Here is a 24,014-nt window from a genome sequence, read left to right as displayed (position 1 = left end):
CTGAGGATGGGGAGTAATGGAATAATTTCTAAGTTAGGAGTAAAAATACTGCATACTTTAGCTTACTAGAATCTATTATGTTTAGACATACTTTAACTATAGTTGTAAATAATACAGAACATAGTGAATCAAATAGAATGGGTATATTTGGCACAAGCAGAAAATCTGAGGATTTTAAGTAAAGTTAAATAGTTACTTATTCCACAAAAATCCTATTCTTAGACCTCATCATGGCTGGACAAACATGATTTGTCACTTGGACCAGTCTAAAACCTTTCCATTCTGATAGAAGCCAATGTCTCCGGACTCCCATTTTAAGATCTTACAATAATAGGAGAAAATCAAAGCAAATCAGAACAATCTTAAGGTTTCACCTCACAACAAACTGTCAAAGATGACAAAAGATGACAACTGTCAAAGTTTTAAAGAATATGGTAGGACAGATAATGAATGTTGCAGGAATTATGCAAATAAAGTGGCTAATATGATTTTGATCCAGAGATTCCAGAGCTAAGCATGGAGCTAAAGATCAATAACAAAAACAAAAACAAAAACAAAAACAAAAACAAAAACAAAAACAAAAACAAAAACAAAAAAAAAGGCTCCATTGTTCAACCAACAATAAACGCCTAAGTTTAAATGTATACAGAAGGACAAAATACTGAGCTAAAGGCTGGTTCTTACCCCCAGAAAGATTACATGAAAACAATTATGTACAAACAAAACGAACAGGCTAAAAGGGTGGCCAGAGTCAGCAGAGAGTGGTCACAGTTTTACTTGGAGAATAAACAGATGATTTCTGCAATCTTGTGGATACACAGAGGGGATATTACATTGTAACAAGAATGGAAAAATGGAAAGGCACCAGGTTGTAAGATAAAGAGCTCAGGACACACAGCCCTGGGAAAGAACCAATGAAAGACTAAAGATCCAGACTAGGAGCCGAAGAAGCACAATCGCCTAGGAAGGGTACCATAAGGGAACAGTATCACCAAAACCTAAAGAGAAAGCATTCAGAAGAAAATGAGAGGGTGATCTACAGTAGTAAAATATTTATGGCAGTACTTTTTTTTTGTAGAAGCAAAGCAAACAAGAGAGGATCTCCACCTTATGGGAAATGACTGCACAGACTGTAGTAAGAGAATGTAAAAGGACATCACTGTGCTGGTGAGAAAAGATAAATACGAAGACACATAATGCAACTTAAGAATTGATATAAAACTTGTGTTTTATGATTTTTATTATGAACTTAAATTATATTTATATCAAAAATAAAAAATAAAAACATATTTAACATAGCAGTCATATGGTGACCTAGTTTATACAAGCCAAGAATTGATGTAAAGTGGTATACACAAAGTCAGGAAAACTACGTATGAACATAAATATCACTATAAAACAAAGATGCTTGTTGCAAAACTATTTTTTTAAAAGGTGTGGCTCTAAAGAATAACTAGAAGACACCTCATTTCTTTTGTTGCTGTGGCAATTGGGGTTAAGTGACTTGCCCAGGGTCATACAGCTAAGAAATGATAAGTGTCTGAGACCCGATTTGAACTCAGGTTCTCCTGACTTCAGGGCTGGTGCTCTATCCCCTGTGCCCCTTAGCTGCCATGATACTTCATTTCTTTCTAACCTCTTAGAAGTAGGGGATCCAATGGGTATGAAATATTGCATACAATAATTGGTTTTTTTTTTAATGTACTGATCAGTTCTGTGGTTTTCTCTTTTCCTCTTTTATTTATTTTTCTAAAAAAAGTTTTGTTACAAGGGATAACTCTCTGGGAGTGGGAAAGGAATAATAATAGATAAAAGGTAATTAAGCAATTTCTTAAAAATATAAAAATTCATTTTTGAAAATAAACAGGGCAGCTAGATGGCAAAGTGGATAGAGCACCAGCCCTGAATTCAGGAGGACCCGAGTTCAAATCTGGTCTCAAACACTTAACACTTCCTAGCTGTGTGACCCTGGGCAAGTCACTTAACCCCAGCCTCAGTTAAAAAAAAAAAAAAATTAAAAAAAAAAAGAAAAGAAAAAGAAAAGGAAAGAAAAGAAAAGAAACAAGAAATAGAAACTTCTAACAGAGTATTTCTTTATCTCCCCAGAGTGTAATATAGTTTCTGGCAAGGAGAGTAAGGATTTTAACAAATGCTTGCTGAGTGACTCCAAATTCAGCATTCTTACAATATTACAAAAGAGAAAATCATAGCTGCCAAGTATTTTGTCTTTGTCCCATGAAAGAGACAGAAAAATACAAAAAAAGGTTCTTAATTTTGCAGAGTCCCTTTCTCCGTACACATAACAGAGGAGTGAAAGATGAAGCTAAAGATTGTATAAATACTCATAATATTCCTTGATTATCTGGAAACATTTATCTGCTGAAGTTCAGTATTTTATCTTTGTTCAATAACTATAGGCTAGATGCCTATATCACATGCATATTGAACATTGTGAAGTTAAGACAGAAGAGCACAACAAAGAAAGCATCCACTTTGAAGCCAGAAGCTTTGGGTTTATATCTTGCCACTTCTCCCATTGGTTTGGTGGTAAGCAATCACCTACCTACCCTCCTGGCTCTCACATGTAAAACAAGAATCTGGACTAGTCAGCCCTTAGTCCACTCCGGCAGTACAATCTCACTGAAAGTGGAACATGAAGCAAAAAGTTGTCGAAGTTCTTCTCCCATGCATAAAATGACAACAATCATCATTTCAAGGAACAAGAAACCATCTCTCCTTATCCTAATGATGATTTTATAAACAAGCATCTCATATAAGGAAAATTATAGTTTATGTATTAGCATCTGTTCTAAGGGGAGGAGGAAGGGGAAAATTCTCTTTTTCTATTTTCTATAAAACTAGAGTATTAGACTAGATAGATGATCTCCAAACCTTAAGGTGCTTCAGAAATAGGAGTCAGGAGATCCTTGGGATAATCTCTGCTTCTTAGCTGTGTGAACTCTGGTTGAGAGCATTCTTCTTCTAATAGGACAGGGGGTGGGCCAGGTGCTGTGAAGATTCCTTCTGGTTCTATAATTATTAACCCACCAGCCTTTAATCTTAACCCTCCCTGCTTTTGAACAGCTACATTAATAGCAAAAACAATGCTAAGGATGATTTCAGGCCTGATCTCAATCTAGGTTTTATCAGAGCAAATAACTTGGAATCAAAAGATCTGGGTTCAAATTCCTGCTCCAATTATTAGCTGTGGGACCACAGGAAAGTGGTCTGAGAACCAATTTCCTCATCTATAAAACAGGGACTATTTCAATGTACCTATGATATGTAAAACAATTGGAAAATGCTAAAGTACTACTTAAATGTCAGCTATCAAATGGGAAGCTAAATGCTTTTTAAAGGACTATACAAAATGTAAGTTGTTATGAACACAAAAACATTTTATACAAATTTATATGGTTGACATATAGCCCTGCCAACAAATAAAACTAGTACAACCCTTTAAATAGCCTACACTCCCCCATCCCCCAACATACACAATCATTCTCTTTCCCTCTTTTCCCTATCTACTGGCCCGTCCCATTTTCCTTCATTCTAAAAACAAAAAAAAAAAAAAAAAAAAAAACCCTAGACTTTATATTATCCTATATAATCTATTTCTCCTTTTTTTTACAGTCCAATATCTGGAATGAGCATACAAATTCCTTGCCTCCTCTCACAATTTTTTATTTACATTTCATTTTTATTATGTACCTAAACATGAACATTTCAATATACAAAGAACACAGGCAGCATATGAAACCATGAGCCTGTTTTTTTTTTTAATTATATTCATATCCAAAAAATAAAAATAAAAAATAAAAACATATATTTAACATAGTAGTGATATGGTGACCTAGTTTGAACAGGCTTCTCTTTTTCTTTTCTATGTGCTTTTAAAATGTTTTATGTATTCAATCCTTCCATTACCAAAATAGGAGTCTTTTTCTTTCTTCTTTGCCAGGCTATTTAAGTGCCTTGCCCAGGATCATACAGCTAGGAAATGTTAAGTGTCTGAGATCTAATTTGAACTCAGAATCCTTCTGATTTCAGGACCAGTGCTCTATCCACTGTGCCATCTAACTGCCCCAGAAGCCTTTCTTGTAACAAATATAATCAAGCAAAACAAATCAACATATTGACCACATCTGAAAATGTCTGTCTTTTATATATCCCTAATATATCAACTAATAGCATGCTTGATCATTAGTCTTATAAGGTCATGAATGATCAATAGCTATACCAATCAGAACTGTAGTCTTTCAAAACTGTTTTCCTTTACATTGTGATCGCTGTGCAAATTGTTCTAGTGTTTTTTTTCCTTCTATATCAGTTCATTCACATCTTCTAGGATTCTCTAAATTTGTAACTTTAAAAAAAAAATTATGGTTTAACTGTATTCCATCACATTTATTTGTTGTCATTTTTCAATTAATGGATATCTTTCACTTCTCAGTCTTCTGTAGTCTTCCAATTTCACTCAATTGAAACTTTCTCCAAAGTGACCAGTGACCAGTGACCAAGGATCTTTTATTTGTCAAATCCTATGGCCTCTTTTCAATCTTCAACCTTCTTGACCTCTCTGCATTTTAGTGAATAAAATGCTGAGCCCAGAGTCAGGAAAACCTAAGTTCAAATCTAGCTTTAGATACTTATTAGCTATGTGTTCCTGGGCAAGTCACGTAACTGCCTCAACTTCCTCATGTGTAAAATAGGCAGAAAGAAAAAGCAAACCATGGCAGTATCTTTGCCAAGAAACCTCAAATTGGACATGTCTGAAAACGACTGAACAACAAAGGGATGTTGTGAGGGTCAAATAAGATAATTAAATGCTTGGTATAGTTTCTGAAAATGGGAAAGAAGAATAATTTTAATACTGATTTATTTTTTCTCTCTTTCTCCCCCCTCTTCTTTCAACCTTCAGGACTACTCATTCATTTCCTATGTTCAGCAATAAATTCACTCTAAGGTTCTCTCCAAAGTTCCATCTCCTAATTGCCATATCTGATGGCCTTTTCTCTATTTTCACACTTTTTTGGTAACCTTCAACACTAAACTAAAGCCACTTCCTTTTTGCTACTCTCTTTTCTCTAAATTTTCTTCTCTGCCTTGATTCTCCTGACAGCTCTTTCTTGGTTTCCTTTCTAGGTTTCCTTTATTGATCTTTATCCAGAGGTCATGATCAATAATCATGGCTATTTTGGGCCCTCTTCTTCTATTCCAATTCATGATGAATAACATTGGATTTAATTATCATGTCTTTGCTTCTCAAATCTACTTACCCAGTGCTGACTTCTCTGCAATCTCCCAATTCCAACTGTATATAAGACAACTCAAACACAACATTTTCAAAATGAACTCGCCATCTTTCCTCCCAACCAAATCCTCTTTCTGTTCTTAACTTCCATACTATGATTGAAGGAACCACTATTCTCCTTGGCCATTTTCAACTAGCATCTTCAATTATACACTAAGATTGGATTCATTACTATTCTCTCAAAGTAATGTTCCTTTTTAAAACTGATCTGGTATTGTCAAGTCAAGAAGCATTTATTAAGTCTCTATGTGCCAGCCACTGTGCCAAACATTGAGAATACAGAGAAGTAAAAGAGCTCCTGCCTTCAAGGGGCTCAAAATCTAATATGGGAACCAACTATGTACACATAAGATATAGATCTATAGATACATCTACACATGTATCTATTTATCTAATTAGACAATTTGAGAAGGAAAGTTAATGCTTTCCTTAAGAGGGAATCAAGAAAAGCTTTTTGCAGAAGGAGAAACTTTAGCTGAGATTTGAAAAATCTCAAGAGGTGAAGGTAAAGAGGGAGAGCTTTCCAGGCATGGAGAAAAGCCAGGATAATGTGTTTGATGCCAAGTGAAATGAGCAGAACCAAGAGAATATTGTACACAATATCTTGGATCTTTTCAAGGCCATTCCAATAGACTTGGGATGTAAACTGCCATCCACATCCAGAGAAAGAACTATGGAGACTGAATGTGATTTGATGTAGATATAAGCACAGTCACATTTTGTTTTTGTTGTTTGCTTGTTTTTCTTTCTGGTGCTTTTTTCCCCTTTTGATCAGTTTTTGTTTGTTTTTGCATAGCATGATAAATATATAAACATATTTAGAAAAACTGCTTGCTCTCTGGGGGCAAAAAGAAGTAGAGGAGGGAGAAAAATTTGGAACAAAGTTCTGCAAGGACTTAAAGCTATCTTTGCATGTATTTGAAAAAAATAAAATACTATTGAGAAAAGGAAGGGGAGGAGGGACTGAGGGAGGGGAGAAAGAGAGAGAGGGTGGGAAGGAAGGGGAAGGACATATTTGAGTCTAGAGATGGACTAATGACTACAAAGAATAGCAAAAAAAGTCAGTACTACTATGCTCCAGATCCCTGGATCATAAGAGTAGGTAAAAGGGAGAGTAAAATATAAAAAGCCTTAAAAAGTAGTTAAGCAGAATACCATCTCTTTCCAGTTACTCAGGTTCACATTCCTCAATTCATGCTCCACTCATTTTTCTTCAACCAATATTCAATTATATCCAAGCATTTGCCAAGTCTAACCCATTCCACTTCTCACATCCATCTTCTCTTTATTCACATACTTGTGCTTTTATTCTAGCTTGAGCTCTTAACACCTCTCACCTGGACTAGAGAAAGCATCTAAAAGAATTTTTTAAAAGTTTATACTTAGAAAACAACTAGGAATTTTCATTTGACACTGCTTGTTTTTATTAAAGTATATAAAAAATCTACATGTTATCCACAAAATTATTCTGTTTGTTTGCTTCCATCTGACCTTCCTTTTGTCCTCTTTGATGTATTTTTTTAAAAAAGTTTCAATAGCTCTCTTATTTTTGGCATCCTAATCATATAATTACACATTAAAAAAAAAAAAAAGCCAAGAAAAGCTCAAAAAATTCAATTTTTTTGTTTTAATTTTCTAGTTATTTTCCCCTATGATTTTACATCTTGATATCTGACTAGATTATGAGACTTCTCAAAGACAGAAGGCAAGCAAATAATGGAAATACGGGTATATAGTCAATTTAAGCTTTTCAAAAAGCCTAATCAAGTCCACTAAAAAAGACAATAATTCAAGTACCATGAGATTGCTGGTGATATATTATGCTCAACAGCCAACTGATTTAAAAGCAAAAATCAAAGGACAAAAATAAATATTTTCAAAAAGGCTAAGGATTTGGATATTTATTTAGCAGGATGGTAGTAGTCAGCTTCGAAACCAGGAAGATGTGGGGTTCAAGTCCTACTTTTGCCCATAGTGACCCTATGAAAATTTATCATTTAGTCTCTCGGAACTATAGGTAATTTAAGACTATAAATTGCTTAGAATACACTGTATTTTCACTAGTAATGAAATCACAGGTCCAGCCCATATTCCCTTATTTAGTATCTTTACAAAAATAAGTGAAAAGAATAAGTTGCAAATTCTGGCTAGTTAAACATCATAGTCATGAGACAGAAAGCTCTAAAAATAAATAAATAAATAAAACTTAAAAACAACCTAAAAGTGGCAAGCAAATTTTTGATTTCTAATGAAAAGAATCCTAGATTTGGAATTAGATGATGTTTTAGTATGATGGGTATGAATAACTACCTGAGTAACTCTCAAGTATTTTCCCCTACTTGGGCCTCAGTTTCCCTAATAATAATAAGATGAAGGGACTGGATTTAACAGTCTCTAATATTCTTCCAATCTAAAATATTTATCCTATGACACAGGAAGATATCAATTTTAAAATGTACACACACACAGGATTCTCTGCCTACAACTAATAAATCCCTAATAAAGTTTTGAGACTACAGAAAACTGAAAATTCTATATGAAGGGGGGGAAAAAGAGGAGGGGAAAGAGTTAAGATTGTCATAATAGCTCACATTTATATATTACCTTTTGGGCTTACAAAACTCTTTCCTAATAATTATTGTGAGATAGATGATAAATTAAGTAATTTTCCTATAATCACACAATTAATAAATGCCAAACCCTAAACTAATCTATTTATTTAGTGCTATACCAATCAGACTCCCAAGAAACTATTTTAATGACCTAGAAAAAATAACAACAGAATTCATATGGAACAACAAAAGGTCGAGAATTTCAAGGGAAGTAATGAAAAAAAAAATTAAATGAAGGTGGTCTAGCTGTACCTGATCTAGAACTATATTATAAAGGAACAATCACCAAAACCATTTGGTATTGGCTAAGAAATAGACTAATTGATCAGTGGAATAAATTAGGTTTACAGGGCAAGACAGTGAATAAAAATAGCAATCTAGTGTTTGACAAACCCAAAGATCCCAACTTTTGGGATAAGGATTCATTACTTGACAAAAACTGCTGGGAAAACTGGAAATTAGTATGGCAGAAACTAGGCATGGACTCACATTTAACACCACATACTAAGATAAGATCAAAATGGGTCCAAGATTTAGGTATAAAAAACGAGATCATAAATAAATTAGAGGAACATAGGATAGTTTACCTCTCAGACTTGTGGAGAAGGAAGGAATTTGTGTCCAAAGGAGAACTAGAGATCATTATTGATCACAAAATAGAAAATTTTGATTACATCAAATTAAAAAGGTTTTGCACAAACAAAACTGATGCAAACAAGATTAGAAGGGAAGTAACAAATTGGGAAAACATTTTTACAATTAAAAGTTCTGATAAAGACCTCATCTCCAAAATATATAGAGAATTGACTTTAATTTTTAAGAAATCAAGCCATTCTCCAATTGATAAATGGTCAGGATATGAACAATTTTCAGATGATGAAATTAAAACTATTTCCACTCATGAAAGAGTGTTCCAAATCACTATTGATCAGAGAAATGCAAATTAAGACAACTCTGAAATATCATTACACACCTGTGTATTTTTTCACAGTTGTGAAAGAATCCAACCATTCTGAAGAGCAATCTGGAATTATGACCAGAAAGTTATCAAAATGTGCATACCCTTTGACCCAGCTTATATTCCAAGGAAATACTAAAGAAGGGAAAGGGACCTGTATGTGCCAAAATGTTTGTGGCAGCCCTTTTTGTAGTGGCTAGAAACTGGAAAATGAATGAATGTCCATCAAATGGTTGGGTAAATTATGGTATATAAATGTTATAGAATATTATTGTTCTGTAAAAAATGACCAACAGGAGGAATACAGAGAGGCTTGGAGAGACTTACATCAACTGATGCTGAGTGAAATGATCAGAACTAGAAGATCATTATACACTTCAACAATGATACTGTATGAGGATGTATTCTGATGGAAGTGGATATCTTCAACATAGAGAAGAGCTAATCCAATTCCAATTGACCAATGATGGACAGAATCAGCTACATCCAGAAAAGGAACACTGGGAAATGAGTGTAAACTGTGAGCATTTTTTTGTTTTTGTTTTTCTTCCCAGATTATTTTTACCTTCCAAATACAATTCTTCCTTTGCAACAACAACAACAACAAAAAAATTCGGTTCTGTACATATATATTGTACCTAGGATATACTGTAAGATATTTAATATGTATGGGAATGCCTGCCATCTAGGGGAGGGGGTGGAGGGAAGGGGGGGGAAAATTCGGAACAGAAGGGAGTACAAGGGATAATGTTATAAAAAAAAAAAAATTACCTATGCATATGTACTATCAAAAAAATGTTATAATTATAAAATTAATTAAAAAAATAAATGTCAAAGCTGGATCCAGAATTCAAGTCTTCAGACACTGAATCCAATACCACTCTATCTTGTTGCCTTTCCAAGAAGACTAGGTTCATACAAAACTTAAGTATATAAATAAGGATACTTGTCTGAATACCATACATCAAAAAAAAAAAAAAATGCAATTCAATAGAACTAGAATGGAAAGAAAGAAAAGGTTACCCTACAAAGCCATCTCTCTCTAAAACATTATGGCTCTTAGGGCTGGAATTTGAAAAACTGAGTGATCAAGTTTAAGTTACAAACTTTCTGGACCTTATTCATAAAATAAAGAAGGTTGAGAGGGTCTCTAACACCTATTTCTCTGTGAGAGGAAACAGATTTTTTTCCTGCAAACTGTTGTATGAAATTAGTTTTAGGGGGAAAGTGCTATGACTTCTCCCAATGGGTAATATTGTATCAAATTTATGTATCAAATCAGTGGTAGAGATAGAAAATTAAAAACAAAACAAAACAAAACCAAGAACATAAGATTTACTAAGAGAAATATTTGTTATATGCCTTCAAAGCTGTCATCAGAAAGTACAAAGTCCTCCAATGACTAGTTCTTTGGAGATTTCATTGGCAACCCACAATCCTAGAACCACGAATATTATTGGGAATGACAATTCTGTTTCTCTCTTTGAACTCAGGAAAAGTTTTGGAACATTTTGCTTTTTTTTTTTTTTTCCTTACCAAAACTGTATATTTCTTCTCTCTCAAAAACACATTGGGAGACAAACAAGACAAAATGAATAATAATCTGAACAAATCTTTTATTCAAATATTCTATAAGCTTATAGGGTAATTTGTAAGGTTACTATAAAAGGATGGTCAAATTGCTTGGTATCTCCCAATTTTGCCAATCCAAAAAAAAAAAATCTCAAAACCTACCAAGTATTTTCTTATGCCAATAAATTTTTATGCCTTTATTTAAAATTTTAATTCAAAACTATTATATTTTATAGTTTAGTGGAAACTTCAGAAATATGTTAAACAGCATTACTGAAAAAACTCAGTTCTTAAACACCAGGCCAACTTTTCTCCTGCAAGCTAGCTCTCTTCTCACTATAGTTTTTGTGCATTTAGGAAATAAATTTTAATAATGGCAAAAGAAAAAGGAAACTAAGACTTTATTCAATGCTAGACTACCCATAAAATGAGAGGATGATTAACTTAAGTCTGAAGAAGATTGGAATAATTTTGACTTCTAGTTATAACTCCCTTAGTTATTCAAGCTTTTTTGTTTAGTTAACATATCAAAACTGAGGACTGAATTTCAACTCTTCTAACCACCTGTTTTAGAAGACAGTAGTAATTGAATAGCAAACTTACAGAAAATAAAGTGCCTACACAACCCACAAACTGGTAATCAGCTCATGAACTGGCTGGGTTGGCTATAAATGATTTTAAATGGAAAGTGCACACTTCTAGATATAGAACTACTAAAACTTTGATAAACAAATAAAAGCTAAAGAAGAGTTGGAGTAAAAAAGTAAAAGACAACTCTCTATTCTTTCTTTATTTCAACTCCCCAAGCAGAAATTTTTTCTGTTTCATTTTCTGTACCCTTTTAGTATTCAAAAAATTTCAGACTCCCAATAATATTAGAAAATTTACAAATGTATGATGATCTTTCAGAAATTATATTAGCTTTTTTTTTTCCAATAACAATTCAACTAATGGTATTTTTACCCTGACACTGTTACTGACCTACATTATGAAATATCTTCCATATTCACTGATAGCTCTTTCTGTCTCTTTCTGTTTTCTCTCCCCCCTCCCCACTCCCATCTTCCTTCCCTTCTTTCCTTCTCATTTTGAATTCTTTGGGAAGGGTTAAAAGCATAGAGCAAGATTTCCAAGAACACCAGAAAAAACTTGTAGTTGAATCCAGAAATCATTTATTAATTTATTTATTTATTAATTATTAAATATTTATTATGCATCAGGCACACTGCTATGTGATGGGTAATACAAAGAAAAAAGCAGCATACCATACTATGCATAGACATACTATATAAGACTTCTTCAGTGAGATCTGCAGCTACTCGAAAGAGACCAGTCTAACAATCTACACAGGAAAAACTAAATGGATGATGAACAATTGCTATAGCCCACATTTTGAGATGCCCTGAGATCAGAAGCCCACTGAATGAAATCTTTATGAAAATATTTTGGACAAACCTTTCAAAATAGTGCTGGGCTAGGAACTGAAGACAACAAAAGAACTTTACTACAGAAACTACATCATTTTCTCAATAACACCAATGCATGCAAGCTCTCATTTCATCTTTTATCGCCAATATTTCCAATGATGCTATATTGTAAGAAGACATGACTGAGTCGTGACCTATGGGGGAAATATCAAAAATTAATGAGCTCTAGGCCACTGAAGTATTCAAGCACAATGGGGCATTAGAGAAAGAGTTCTGAGCATGAAGCCGTTTAATAGCTAAGTGATCTTGGACAGAAGCTGCTAGATGGAGCAGCGGATGGAGCACCAGGCCTGGCCTTAAGAAGACATCTTTCTGAGTTCGAATCAAGCCTCAGACACTTATTAGCCCTATTTATTTTCCTCAGTTCTCTCATCTGTAAAAATGAGCTGGAGAAAGAAATGGCAAAATCCTTGGCAAGAAAACCACAAACAGGGTCAAAAAGGGTAGGAGGCGACTGAAATCGATGAACCAAATGCCCTTGGGTCACTTAAAATCCTAGAATCTCAGTTTCCTCAACAGCAAATGGGAAGAATTGGCTTTGATGACCAGAATATGAAGTTTCCCGACTTTGGTCCTATGAATCTTATCTGATCCAATACACACAAACATACATCATAAAAGGGGGGTGTGAGTAATGGGAACCAGAAAAATTACTTAGTGGGTTTCGAGTCCTCAGAAAACGTGAAGCCACATAAATTAACATTAAGGAATGCTTCTGAAAATACTCCTTTAGCGGCCAACTAACAGGCCGCCGATCCTTCCCAGGGCGCCAAGTGTCACTTCAGAACTGGAAAAGCTTTTCAGGACAGAAAGTAAACAAAGATTTCCCAAAATCGCCCAACGCTATAAAAACGCCGGCCGCCCCGTATTTAACACCCGTGACAGCTTCTAATCTTTAAACCTCCCATCCGGAGAGTGGACAAGCCAACAAATCTGACTTATTAAGTGCCTACTATGTGCCAGGCACTGTGCAGAGGGCACACAAAGGAAAACTGAACGCAGTGCTCGGGAGGCCGCTTTGGGAGGGGGCCTTCAAACTCCACCAGAGCCCCCTGGGATGTCCGGCAAGGTGCGCGAGCCGTCTCTGGGCACCACGCTTCAGAGCCCGTGGCCACGCTGAAGCACTTTCTGACTGCCGCTCCCCAGGGACCTCCTCCCCCCGCCGCAAGCCTCCAGCCCGGGAGATGCACGCACGGCATCTCGGCAGCCGGGGCGGAGCGCGCAGTGGCCAGACGAGTCCGAGGGAGCTCGGAGGCTCTCGGGGCAGTCCGAGGCGTGGGGCTGGGGCCACTCACCAAACCAGGGAGCAGAGGAAGAGGCAGGAAACCAGGGCCAAGGCCCGCCGGTACTTCTTCATCTTCTCCTCCTTCTTCCCCCGGCCGGAAGGCGGCACATCATCTCCGCAGCCTCGGCTGCCGGGGCCAAGATGGAGGAGTCCGAGCCGGAGCCGGAGCCGGAGCCGGAGCCTGAGCTGGAGCCGGAGCAGGAGCAGGAGCCGGAGGAAGGGACCGAGAGTGCCGAGGGCGGCGACGCCGCCAGCGGCCGGGAGAGGCGGGAGGGGACTGCGCCCGCGCCGCCCTCTCCCGAGGACTGACAGGCACGGACTGAGGGGCAGCTCAGGGCAGGGGGCGTCGGGGGGCTCCTGCTGCTGCTGCTGGGGCAGAGGCTGCTGTTGCTGCTGGGGCCGCTGTTGCCGCCGGCTCACCCGCGCCCGCCTCTTCCAGCCGCCGCCACCGCCGCCGCTGCCCCATATCCCCCCCGCCCGCCCCGAGCCTCGCTCCGTGCTGCTCGCGACCAACGGCTGCTCCGTAAGCCACTCGCAGCAACCAATCGCCAGCGCGGCCGTGACACCTCACGCGCCGCTGAGCTGGAAGGAGACGCGTCACTCACCTCCACTCCCACCTCCACCAACCTCGGCAGAGGCCACGCCCCCTCGCTACGTCTCCACTCCTCCCAGAGAGAGGGCGGGGCGGGGGAGGGAACAAAGAATCCAGTCGGAAACGTTATCCACGCTCCGCCCAATCCCTTCCGTCGTCTTCAGTTATTGGTTCAAGTTCAGGAAGTCCTGGAACCCTCGGACTCGACACTCGTTTTCTGATAACGTCCGGTCCATCTCTACACCGCCTCAGTTTCCGCGCAAAGCCTTCTGGGAGTTGCAGTTTTCTTCTTCACATCCTCGCTCCATTTCCTAGCGGCTGGAATGCACGGTTTCCGCGTCTCCCTTTGTATCCCTTCATCCCCAAAGAATATGAAAAAACTTAACAAAAACAATTTCCATTTTGCTAATTAGTAGATTTCTGAACAATTTTTTTTGCTAATTCATTTTGCAAGAAGCAGAGAAACCAACACGAATACAAGCGTAACAGTGTTTATTTCTAAAAATTAAAGTACCCTGAAGGGCAAGTCCGTCGGGCTGAGTTTTGATTGGCTGGCAGAGGGAGACGTCACACGAGACTATCCTCTCTTGATTGGGTAGATGGGAAAGCCCCTGGTTTTGCCGGCATCCTAGGAGGATTGCCCCAGTCCGGGTTTAGCTGTGGATGGGTTTAGTTTGACCGGACCTCTTGGGGCCCTGGAGGCTGCTTCCCCCCTCCCCTCTCGCCCTATCTTTTTATCCTACGCACTTCACTTCACAGTCGTGAAGGAGCCGGTGGCCCTTCAGTGAGTTCTGGTCATAGTCTGGTCGTGCTTTCCCTGGACAGACTTTTTGACTCTAGAAAAGTTATCAACCAGGGACATAGGATCCTGGAAGGATGCTCACCTCAAATTGGAGTGCTAAAAAAAAAAAAAAAAAAAAAAAAAAAAAAAAAAAAAAAAAAAAAAAAAAGCATTGGATCGATGTCTCTAGAACTCTGGGTTTCCAGTCCTATCCATGTTGCTTACTGGCTGTATGGCCTTAAGCTAGTCACTTTACTTCACAAAAGTGTCAATTCCTCCTGAGAATTGGACTAGATCAGGGGTTCTCAAACTACAGCCCGTGGGCCAGTTGCTCCGGGCTGAGGACGTTTATGCCGGCCGCTGGGTTATGGCAAATGGGCTGAGGGGCGGAGACAGAGTGTGAGTTTTTGTTTTTACTATGGTCCGGCCTGAGGGACAATGAACTGGCCCCTATTTAAAAAGTGTGAGGACCACTGGACTAAATGAATCCTGAAATGAGATTTCCTGACAGATTTTAAAGGAACCAAGGAACCATTTCACTGCTCCAGAATTTTTTGTCTGCCTATAGGCACCTAACAGAAGTGGGGCGGGAGTATGTTCCTTGGGGAAATCCACATTCACACTTTTGAAACACTCTTTGGTGTGTTCAAAAGAACGCTAAACCCAAGGGTCAAAAGACCCTAATTTTTCCTTTCTTTTCTGGACTTTAACTTTTAGAATGATTTGTTCTTGCCAAATGACAACTCAGTGATACAGTTTTCAGGATAGGAACATTTATAAAGTCTCTTTGGGTCGATGAGACACATGCATCCGCCAATAGTTTCCTTGGGTAGCTAACTTGGGAACTGAAGTCAGTCAATTAGCATTTAATGTACCAGGAAGACTGAGAAAAAGTCAAAAAAACAAAATCTCTACTCTCAAAGAACTCAATGTAGGAAAGTTCCAAGACTTAACATTTTGTGAAAGTAGTTCTACCAAAAAAAAAAAAAAAAAAAAAAAGTGGAAAAGGGATATGGGGAAGATAAAAAATGAATGGAGATTTATGGCACACTAAAGAGGGATTATTTTGAATTAACCAAAAACTTATGTTTCATGTTTGAAAATGCAAAGTTGTAATTGCAAATGTGAGAAAGGTGATAGACTGAAATAGACTCAGTCTTGTGGTCTAACCAAGAAAATTGACTTGGTCTTAAATTGCAGCTCTGCTAGTATAAGTGGGTTAACTTGTGTTACTCAACTAAATATTCTCAGGTCCTCATTTTCTCCACAAAAAATGGGAGATCTATCTCTGTCTAGATCCTGTAACTGCTGATGAGTATAAAAGAAAGGTAAATTTGGAGAGTACCTAGTTGTTTTGTCATCAAAGCTTTACAGGATTACGAGTACAAAAACTTTGGATAGAAAAATCCTACAAATGTTTTGGGGGATTTATTTATTTTTAATTAGGTCAAACCTTCACATGTTGAGAGAGAGAGAGAGGAGAGAGAGAGAGAGAGAGAGAGAGAGAGAGAGAGAGAGAGAGAGAGAGAGAGAGAGAGAGAAGATGAGAGAGAGAGAGAGAGAGAGAGAGAGAGAGAGAGAGAGAGAGAGAGAGGAGAGAGAGAGAGAGAGAGAGAGAGAGAGAGAGAGAGAGAGAGAGAGAGAGAGAGAGAGAGAGAGAGAGAGAGAAGAGAGAAGAGAAGAGAGAGAAGAGAGAGAGAGAGAAGAGAGAAGAGAGAAGAGAGAGAGAGAGAGAGAGAGAGAGAGAGAGAGAGAGAGAGAGAGAGAGAGAGAGAGAGAGAGAGAGAGAGAGAGAGAGAAAGAAAGAGAGAGAGAGAGAGGAGAGAGAGAGAGAGCTGTAGAGAGGGAGAGGGGGAGGGGAGAGAGGGGAGAGAGCTGTAGAGAGGGAGAGGGGGAGGGGGAGAGAGGAAGAGAGGGGAGAGAAGGGAGGGAGGGGGAGAGGGGAAAGAGGGGGAGGGAGGGGGAGAGAGGGAAAGAGGGGGAGGGAGAGGGGAGAGGGGAGAGAGGGAGAGAGTGAGTTCTTTGGGAAAATCATAAGATTAAGCAACATTTTATCCTAAAATACTATATATTAAATTATATGTTAATGAAATTGGATAATAGATTTAGGGCTTGAAAGGACTTCTTGCTCCTACTCTCAATGGAGAAACTGAGGTTCAGCCACATATGGCCTAGAGCAGAGAGGGGTTCTCAAACTAAAGCTGAGACATTTATGTGGCTCACCAGGTTATGGCAAATGGGCTGAGGGGTGGAGACAGAGTGTGAGTTTTGTTTTTACTATAGTCCAGCCCTCCAACAGTCTGAGGGACAGTGAACTGGCCCCCTACTTAAAAAGTTTGAGAACCATTGGCCTAGACGGTTCCTTGTGCTCTGATGGAAAGAGTAGCAGAAAAATTCTTACTCCATTGCTGAAAAGAATCAACAAGATCTTTATAATACTTCAGCAAATGTACCTTCCAAGTAATTAAGGCTACAGCATTGGAGTGCAAAGCCTTATGTTACAGATGCCAGGATTTCCGTATTCATCCTATATTCAAGTTTTTAAGATCCCTTTACAATCCATGGATTATTACACAAGCTGGCAAAACACTATGGAGAATGAAGATCACCTGCAGTCCTTTTAGGTTTGAGAAATGGTAATTTCAAAAGTACAAGGTATGGATGGATCTTTGCTGCTTGACTTACTACTCTGCTGTTCACTTTGCCTTTTTGGGTTTTTTTTTTGTTGTTGTTCTGTACTATGATGTCACAAGTTGTTTGGGTTTTGTTTTGTTTTTTTAATCTTACTTGGAGGGTGTCAATGGAAATAGTTGCTAGTGACCATGAATTGGAACAGATGCCAGACCTAAGGTTCCAGCCACCTTAAATACAGATAGGAGAGAAACTGTGACACAGCTTTGATGGATTTAGATAACAAGAAGGTTTTCCTTCTACCTGATTACCCTTAGCCCAAATCTGGTCATTGATTCATTCAAGAGATATTTACTGAACACCTGTGAAGCATTTGAGGCAGATGTGCTTTGAGGGGAATAAAAAGGAAGATACAAGAGAAAGAAACTTATTACTGTCCGCCTAGGTTTTTTTCACTCAAGTTGGAGGAGGTAAGCTGTTCCCAAATAAGTACACTCTAAGATATAATAATAATAATAATAATAATAATAATAATAATAATAAGTAGCATTTAAAGCTTTTTAAGGTTTGTACCTTACAAATTGCTGTCTGTTTTATCTTCACAACAAAACTGGGAAATGGCCTCTATTATTATCCCCATTTTGCAGATGAGGAAACGGAGGCAAACAAAAGTTAAGTGATTCATATTTGCCAAGAAAACCCTAAAAGGGTCACAGAGGGCTGGGTACAGTAACAATAATTGTCTTCCCAATAAAAGTGTCCAAGAAAAGATGTCAAATCATTAAAATGAACTATCATTAATGCTCCTATTATCAAAGATTACAAAGTGTTGTACAAGAAACAAGACCACAAAGACACAGGTTGTTTTTTCTTCAGTAAAAGGGAAGAGATGTAGGAGAAAAAAGAACTGATTTGGGAAATAAACAGCCAAGAAGGTGTATCAAGGTCATATCTAGATAACAGGAATTTTGGACCATGGCTTACAATATCAAAGTTTGGTAAAAATGCTTTTACTTAGTAGCTTGCGAATTAAATCTAAAGGATTTAAAATAAAATCAGTAAGGTAGGAGAAACAAGATAGGGGAAAATGGGGCATGGGGACTATATAAGCTAACATATATTAAGAAAATCCAAGAAAACCAGAATAGGGAAGCATGGGAAAGAACATTTGGGTAAAGATTAATTGAAAGAAAAAATATTTTTGTCAGAGTACAGTATAGAACTTCTAGACTGAACAAAGAAATAGGAGAATTCAAGAATTGATTACAACCCTGATACAAAGGCAATGGGTATAAAGGGCTGAAACTCTGAATAGGTGCACTGGAATCAGACAACCGAGCACTTATGACTAATTACCTATTGGACCATACAATATTAGCATATGCTTGGGAAATGACCCTTCTCACTATTCTGTGTTGGCTTAATCTTTTGGTGTATAGAGATAATTGTAGGAGGGATTAGGGGGTGGCCATAAGACAAGCCAGATTCACTTTGGAGGAGGACGAGGAGAAGGGATGTTGGTGGAGAGCTTGTGGCAGTTTCATCCATCTCCTTTACTTCTCCCCCTAAAGACCAAGGATTTTTGCTGATCCTGACTCTGGATAATTCTGAGGTCAATAGGGAGCTAACCTGGACTTCACAAATGGGTATAGAATTTATGGTGCAACTTCAATTATGAAGACATCTGCTGGAACTCTTTCTGCCAAAAAGCAAAATAGTCAACTATTTTTAACTTGCTTCATGAAAAAGTCATTCTGTAAAAGGTAGAGAAACTAACAAGAGGGAAAGTTCTATCCCTGATCTGAATTTGCAGGAGAACTTGCAGGGGAAAAAATGATGGGAACTTTTGGGGAGAAGTAACTCCCTGCTAGAGTTTGTGATGAAGGAAAGAAAAGCCCAGCATAGTCTGACATTTATCTGAGAATCTGAGAGAGCCAATTTCAAAGGTTTAACAAGAAGGCTATCTTATCAAATAAAATTTTATAGGGGAAATTAGCCCTGTACTTATGACATTCTGGAACAGGCCTAACTTAGACTGGTCTGCTGGTTTAATCTCAAGATAAAAATAAAATGAGACTTTTACATATGTTAAAGTATAAATTAAATACAATATATGTATACATGTCCAAATAGTTGTTTTGATGTACAAAAAGAATTGGACTTTGAAATAGTGTACAATTAGCCCGTGAAGGAAATCCAAAGTGCAGGTGAACAAAATTAGACGGATTGGGAATTCTATGTCAACCAACATTTACCAAACATATAACATTTACCAAAAGGAGTTTATTTAAGCAAAGCATGGAAAAGATTTTCAGGAAAGAACATTGACTCAGATATAACATATAACATTGATTCAGTTAAATACAGCTCCCCTTGTTTCCATAGGAAAATAGTCAATTCACAATAAAGATTTATCGAGAGTGAGGAACACTTATTAATCCTGATCTAGACATTTTATGCTTTATAGGACCAGGACTGTAAGTCAATGTTTTGCGTCTTAATCCTCTGTATTAAATCTCAAGGATGGTTTCATTTCCTTTTTAGGATGGAAAAACCCATTGTCCACTCTACATGGCAGGGACTTCTCAGAAATTCTAAGGAAGAAAATTTCAAATACCTAAAGGGAATAATTCCAATGAGGGGGGATAATGGGAGCTGTTGGAATGGCTAATCAGATATGGTATATTAATGTAACAAAATACTATTCGGCTGTAAGAAATGATGAAATAAAGAATTTTAGAGAAGGCTGGGAAGAATAGGATGAAAAGATTCAAAGTAGGGTGAGCAGAATCGAGAGAAAAATTTATACTATAATAATATTGTAAAAATTAACAACTTTGGAATGTTTCAACACTTGAACACTTGGACCCATTATGATTCTAGAAGACCAAAGATGAAGTCATCTATCTGCCTCCTAAAAGTGTTAGACTAATCCTCAGGAAGGAAAGAAGGGAGGGCAGAATAAAAAGGAGGGAGAAAGGGATAGTAATAAAAAATGGAAATAGACACAAGTCAGGCACTGATTTGGAACATAACTATTTTTAGGGAAGTTTAACTGATTCAAAGTAGTACTCAAAAGGAATAATCATAAGGAATGAGAAATACTTTTTAGACATTGGCAATGTGGGAATTTGTTTTGTTTGATTTTATGTGTTTGTTATATTTGTTACAAAGGATTTGTTTGTTTGTTTTTTTCTCCTCCAGTGGGGATAGAGGTAGAAGGGAGAGAGAAAAATGCTTGTTATTTAAAATAAAATATAATTTTAAAAATTGAAAAGATGTATGACCAAAGAAGAACTAGAGATCATTATTGATCACAAAATAAAAAATTTTGATTATATCAAACTACAACTAATGTACAAACAAAACTAATGCAGATAAGATTAGAAGGGAAGCAATAAACTGGGAAAACATTTTTGCAGTCAAAGGTTCTGATAAAGGCCTCATTTCCAAAATATATAGAGAATTGACTAATATATAAAAAATCAAGCCATTCTTCAGTTGATAAATGGTCAAAGGCTATGAACAGACAATTCTCAGACAAAGAAATTGAAACTATTTCTAGCCATATGAAAAGATGTTCCAAGTCATTATTAATCAGAGAAATGCAAATTAAGACAACTCTGAGATACCACTACATACCTTCAGATTGGGCTAAAATGACAGGGAAAGATAATGCAGAATGTTGGAGGGGATATGGGAAAACAGGGACACTGATACATTGTTGTGAATACATCCAGCCATTCTGTACATGCCCTTTGATCCAGCAGTGTTACTACTGGGCTTATATCCCAAAGAGCTCTTAAAGAAGGGAAAGGGACCTGTATGTGCAAGAATGTTTATGGCAGCCCTCTTCATAGTGGCCAGAAACTGGAAACTGAGTGGATGCCCATCAGATGGAGAATGGCTGAATAAATTGTGGTATATGAATATTATGGAATATTATTGTTCTGTAAGAAATGGTCAACAGGATGATTTCAAAAAGACTTGGAGAGACTTACATGAACTGATGCTATGAGAAATGAGCAGGACCAGGAGATCATTATACACTTCAACAACAATACTATATGATGATCAGTTCTGATGGGCATGGCCATCTTCAATTCCAATAAAGCAGTAATGAACTGAACCAGTTATGCCCAGTGAAAGAACTCTGGAAGATGACTATGAACCACACTACACAGAATTCTCAATACCCCTATTTTTGTCCCACCTGCATTTCTGATTTCCTTCACAGGCTAATACATATATTGTATTTAATTTATACTTTAACATATATAAAAAGTATTGGTCAACCTGCCATCTAGGGGAGGAGGGTAGGGGGAAAAGAGGGGAAAATTGGAACAAAAGGCTCAGCAATTATCAGTGTTGTAAAATTACCCATGCATATATCTTGTCAATAAAAAAAAAAAAAGCTATAATAAATAATTGAAGAGATGAAGAATTATGGTTATGGAATGTGAAATTTACTGTCAGAAACAGCAAATATAAATGACTGGTTTTATCATTTTTTTTCCTTAAGTCTTTGTTGAGAGTAAGACTTGCTGAGTAGAAGAAATTTATTCAGAAATAAATGTGATATCAAAGCAAAATTCATTAGTCTTTTTTTAAGTGGATAAAGAAAAAAGAACTCAGGATACTCATTAACATGGATTAAAAAAAAAAAAAAAAGATATGTACTTAATTAGGTGGAATTGTTTCATTCTCCCCATGATATTTTTTACAAATTTTATGTCATACTTTGGTATGTATATTGACTATTTTCTTGAATCTTCTGTTATTCAGGCACATTTCCCCCTAACATTTTGGTCTCTCTTTTTTTTTTTTTTCAAATGTAATATATTTTTAAAATTTTGTCAACACTCTTCTTTTGTTTGTTCACTTCTAACACTGACTTCAACACTCTCCTGGAAAAAAAAAAAATGAATAAATCAATTTTATTTTGGGATTTCTGGCAGCATACCTTCCTCCCCCCAACATTTCTAATTTTTTAAGGTAAATTCTCTGCCCTCTTGTGATTTCTCAATCCTCCACTTTCATGGAAGTCCACTGAATCATATTCATGTTGACATCCTTAGTTTAGATCAAACCATACAACATGAAAAAATTTAAGCCAAATCACAAAGAACAAGAAATATGGCTACATAGAAGACTTGATTAATTTGCTTTGCATTGCTCATAATGAATGGAAGCAAAATCAATGTGGAAATAAGTGTATCTTATGTAGAAGAGAGGAAGGGAGACAGGAAGGAAGGAAGGAAGGAAAGAAGGGAGGGCAGACGGAAAGGAGGGAGAAAGGGATATAAATAAAAAATGGAAATAGACACAAGTCAGGCACTGATTTGGAACATAACTATTTTTAGGGAAGTTTAACTGATTCAAAGTAGTACTCAAAAGGAATAATCTTAAAGAGGAAATCATTGCATCTTGCAAAATAATCTTGCCAAGTGAAGAAATGTTACAGCCAAGGAAAATACAGCTAAGTATATAACATCATAGGTACAAATTCAATTGCAAAACATTACTGAAAGGATGGTGGATGTTTAAAATCCAATCAAAAAGCAATAAAAATCAATTAAGAAAAATAATCATAGCTGACTTTATATATACTATCTCAATGGAGCTTCCAAAAGCTTGGTATGAATCTCAATGATATTGAAATGTAGATGTAAGTGGAAAGAGGACAATATAGATGCAAAATGGAATAGATATGCTGTCTCTTTTTGTATTGATGATAATAGGGGAACCAATCTATGGGCTTATCACTTTCTGACATACTATTTAAGGAACTGGCAATAATATTAAGATGAAGTTGGGAAGAAAACTTGGACTTGACCCAAAGGAAAAGAATGACATTTAAATTCTGCTTTGATGGAGATGAAGTCATAAATCTATCAAAGAGTGAAAATAAATTATCCCTCCTCATTTCATTAAACTCCTCTCATTCACAGGAGCTAAAATAAAATCTTTTTTGGCATTGAGTCTTTCATAACTCAACCCTCTCATACCTTTACAGATTTCTTTCACCCACCCACCCACCCACTTTCCCCCAAGTAATCTGCAATCCAATGACACTGACCTCTTTGCAGTTCCTTGAAGAAGACACTCCATCTCCAGATTAGGCATTTTCATTGACTGATACTCATGCTTGGAATGCTCTTTCTCCATCCCTGCATCCTGACTTCCCTGGCTTCTGTAGTCCCAATTAAAATAACTTAATAAATGCTCTGACTGAATGATTTGGAGATTATATTATCACAAAACAATCAAAATTCAGAGTTGAAAATAACCTCAAAGACCATTTAATTTCCCCCTTTCCCATTTCATAAATGAGAAGACTGAGGTCCAGAAGAGCTAAGAAAGTTACTCAAAGTTTCACACACAATAAGTGATAGAGTCAGGATTAGAATCCCAATCATCTCCAGTCCAGAATCTTTTCATGTACCACATTTCTTGGGGCCAAACAAAACAGGTCTAATTATTCTTCTGTGTGAGAGTTTAAATTATTTGAAGCAGCTATCTAGGAAAATGCTTCATTTCTCCATTCCATTTGCCAAGTGAAAATGGCATTAGCAAATTTTTTATTTATTTATTACAGCATTTATAAAAGAAGCTATCACAAATAGATTTTTCTTATTGAACTTCCATTTCAATTGATTCTACTTACTTGGTTTTCATTTACTTATTCTCAAACTTTTAAGCTTAGTGGGAAATAACTCCCAAAATATAATTGAATTGTAGAAACCTATTCAATATACATGAGTTATTCACCTCATTTCTTT

At 37.0% G+C, this 24,014-nt stretch overlaps 1 protein-coding gene across 3 annotated transcripts in view; it reads right to left on the bottom strand.

Annotated features, from left to right (window-relative positions):
• The window catches only part of SUCO (SUN domain containing ossification factor), an 86,475-nt gene extending 72,658 nt beyond the window's left edge, over positions 1–13,817 (bottom strand). For all 3 annotated transcript variants that reach the window (XR_012489006.1, XM_074308366.1, XM_074308367.1), the window contains exon 1: positions 13,239–13,817. Coding sequence is in view for 2 of the 3 variants with exons in the window: in XM_074308366.1 (XP_074164467.1) it covers positions 13,239–13,300 (62 nt within the window). In the remaining variant the exon portion in view is untranslated. The remainder of the gene's footprint in view (positions 1–13,238) is intronic.
• Between the last annotated feature and the right edge of the window lie 10,197 nt (positions 13,818–24,014).

Source organism: Sminthopsis crassicaudata, chromosome 4, assembly GCF_048593235.1.
Source record: "Sminthopsis crassicaudata isolate SCR6 chromosome 4, ASM4859323v1, whole genome shotgun sequence".
NCBI lineage: Eukaryota > Metazoa > Chordata > Mammalia > Dasyuromorphia > Dasyuridae > Sminthopsis > Sminthopsis crassicaudata.
The sequence above is the reverse complement of the archived record's forward strand: the minus strand, read 5'-3'. Positions and strand labels throughout refer to the sequence as shown.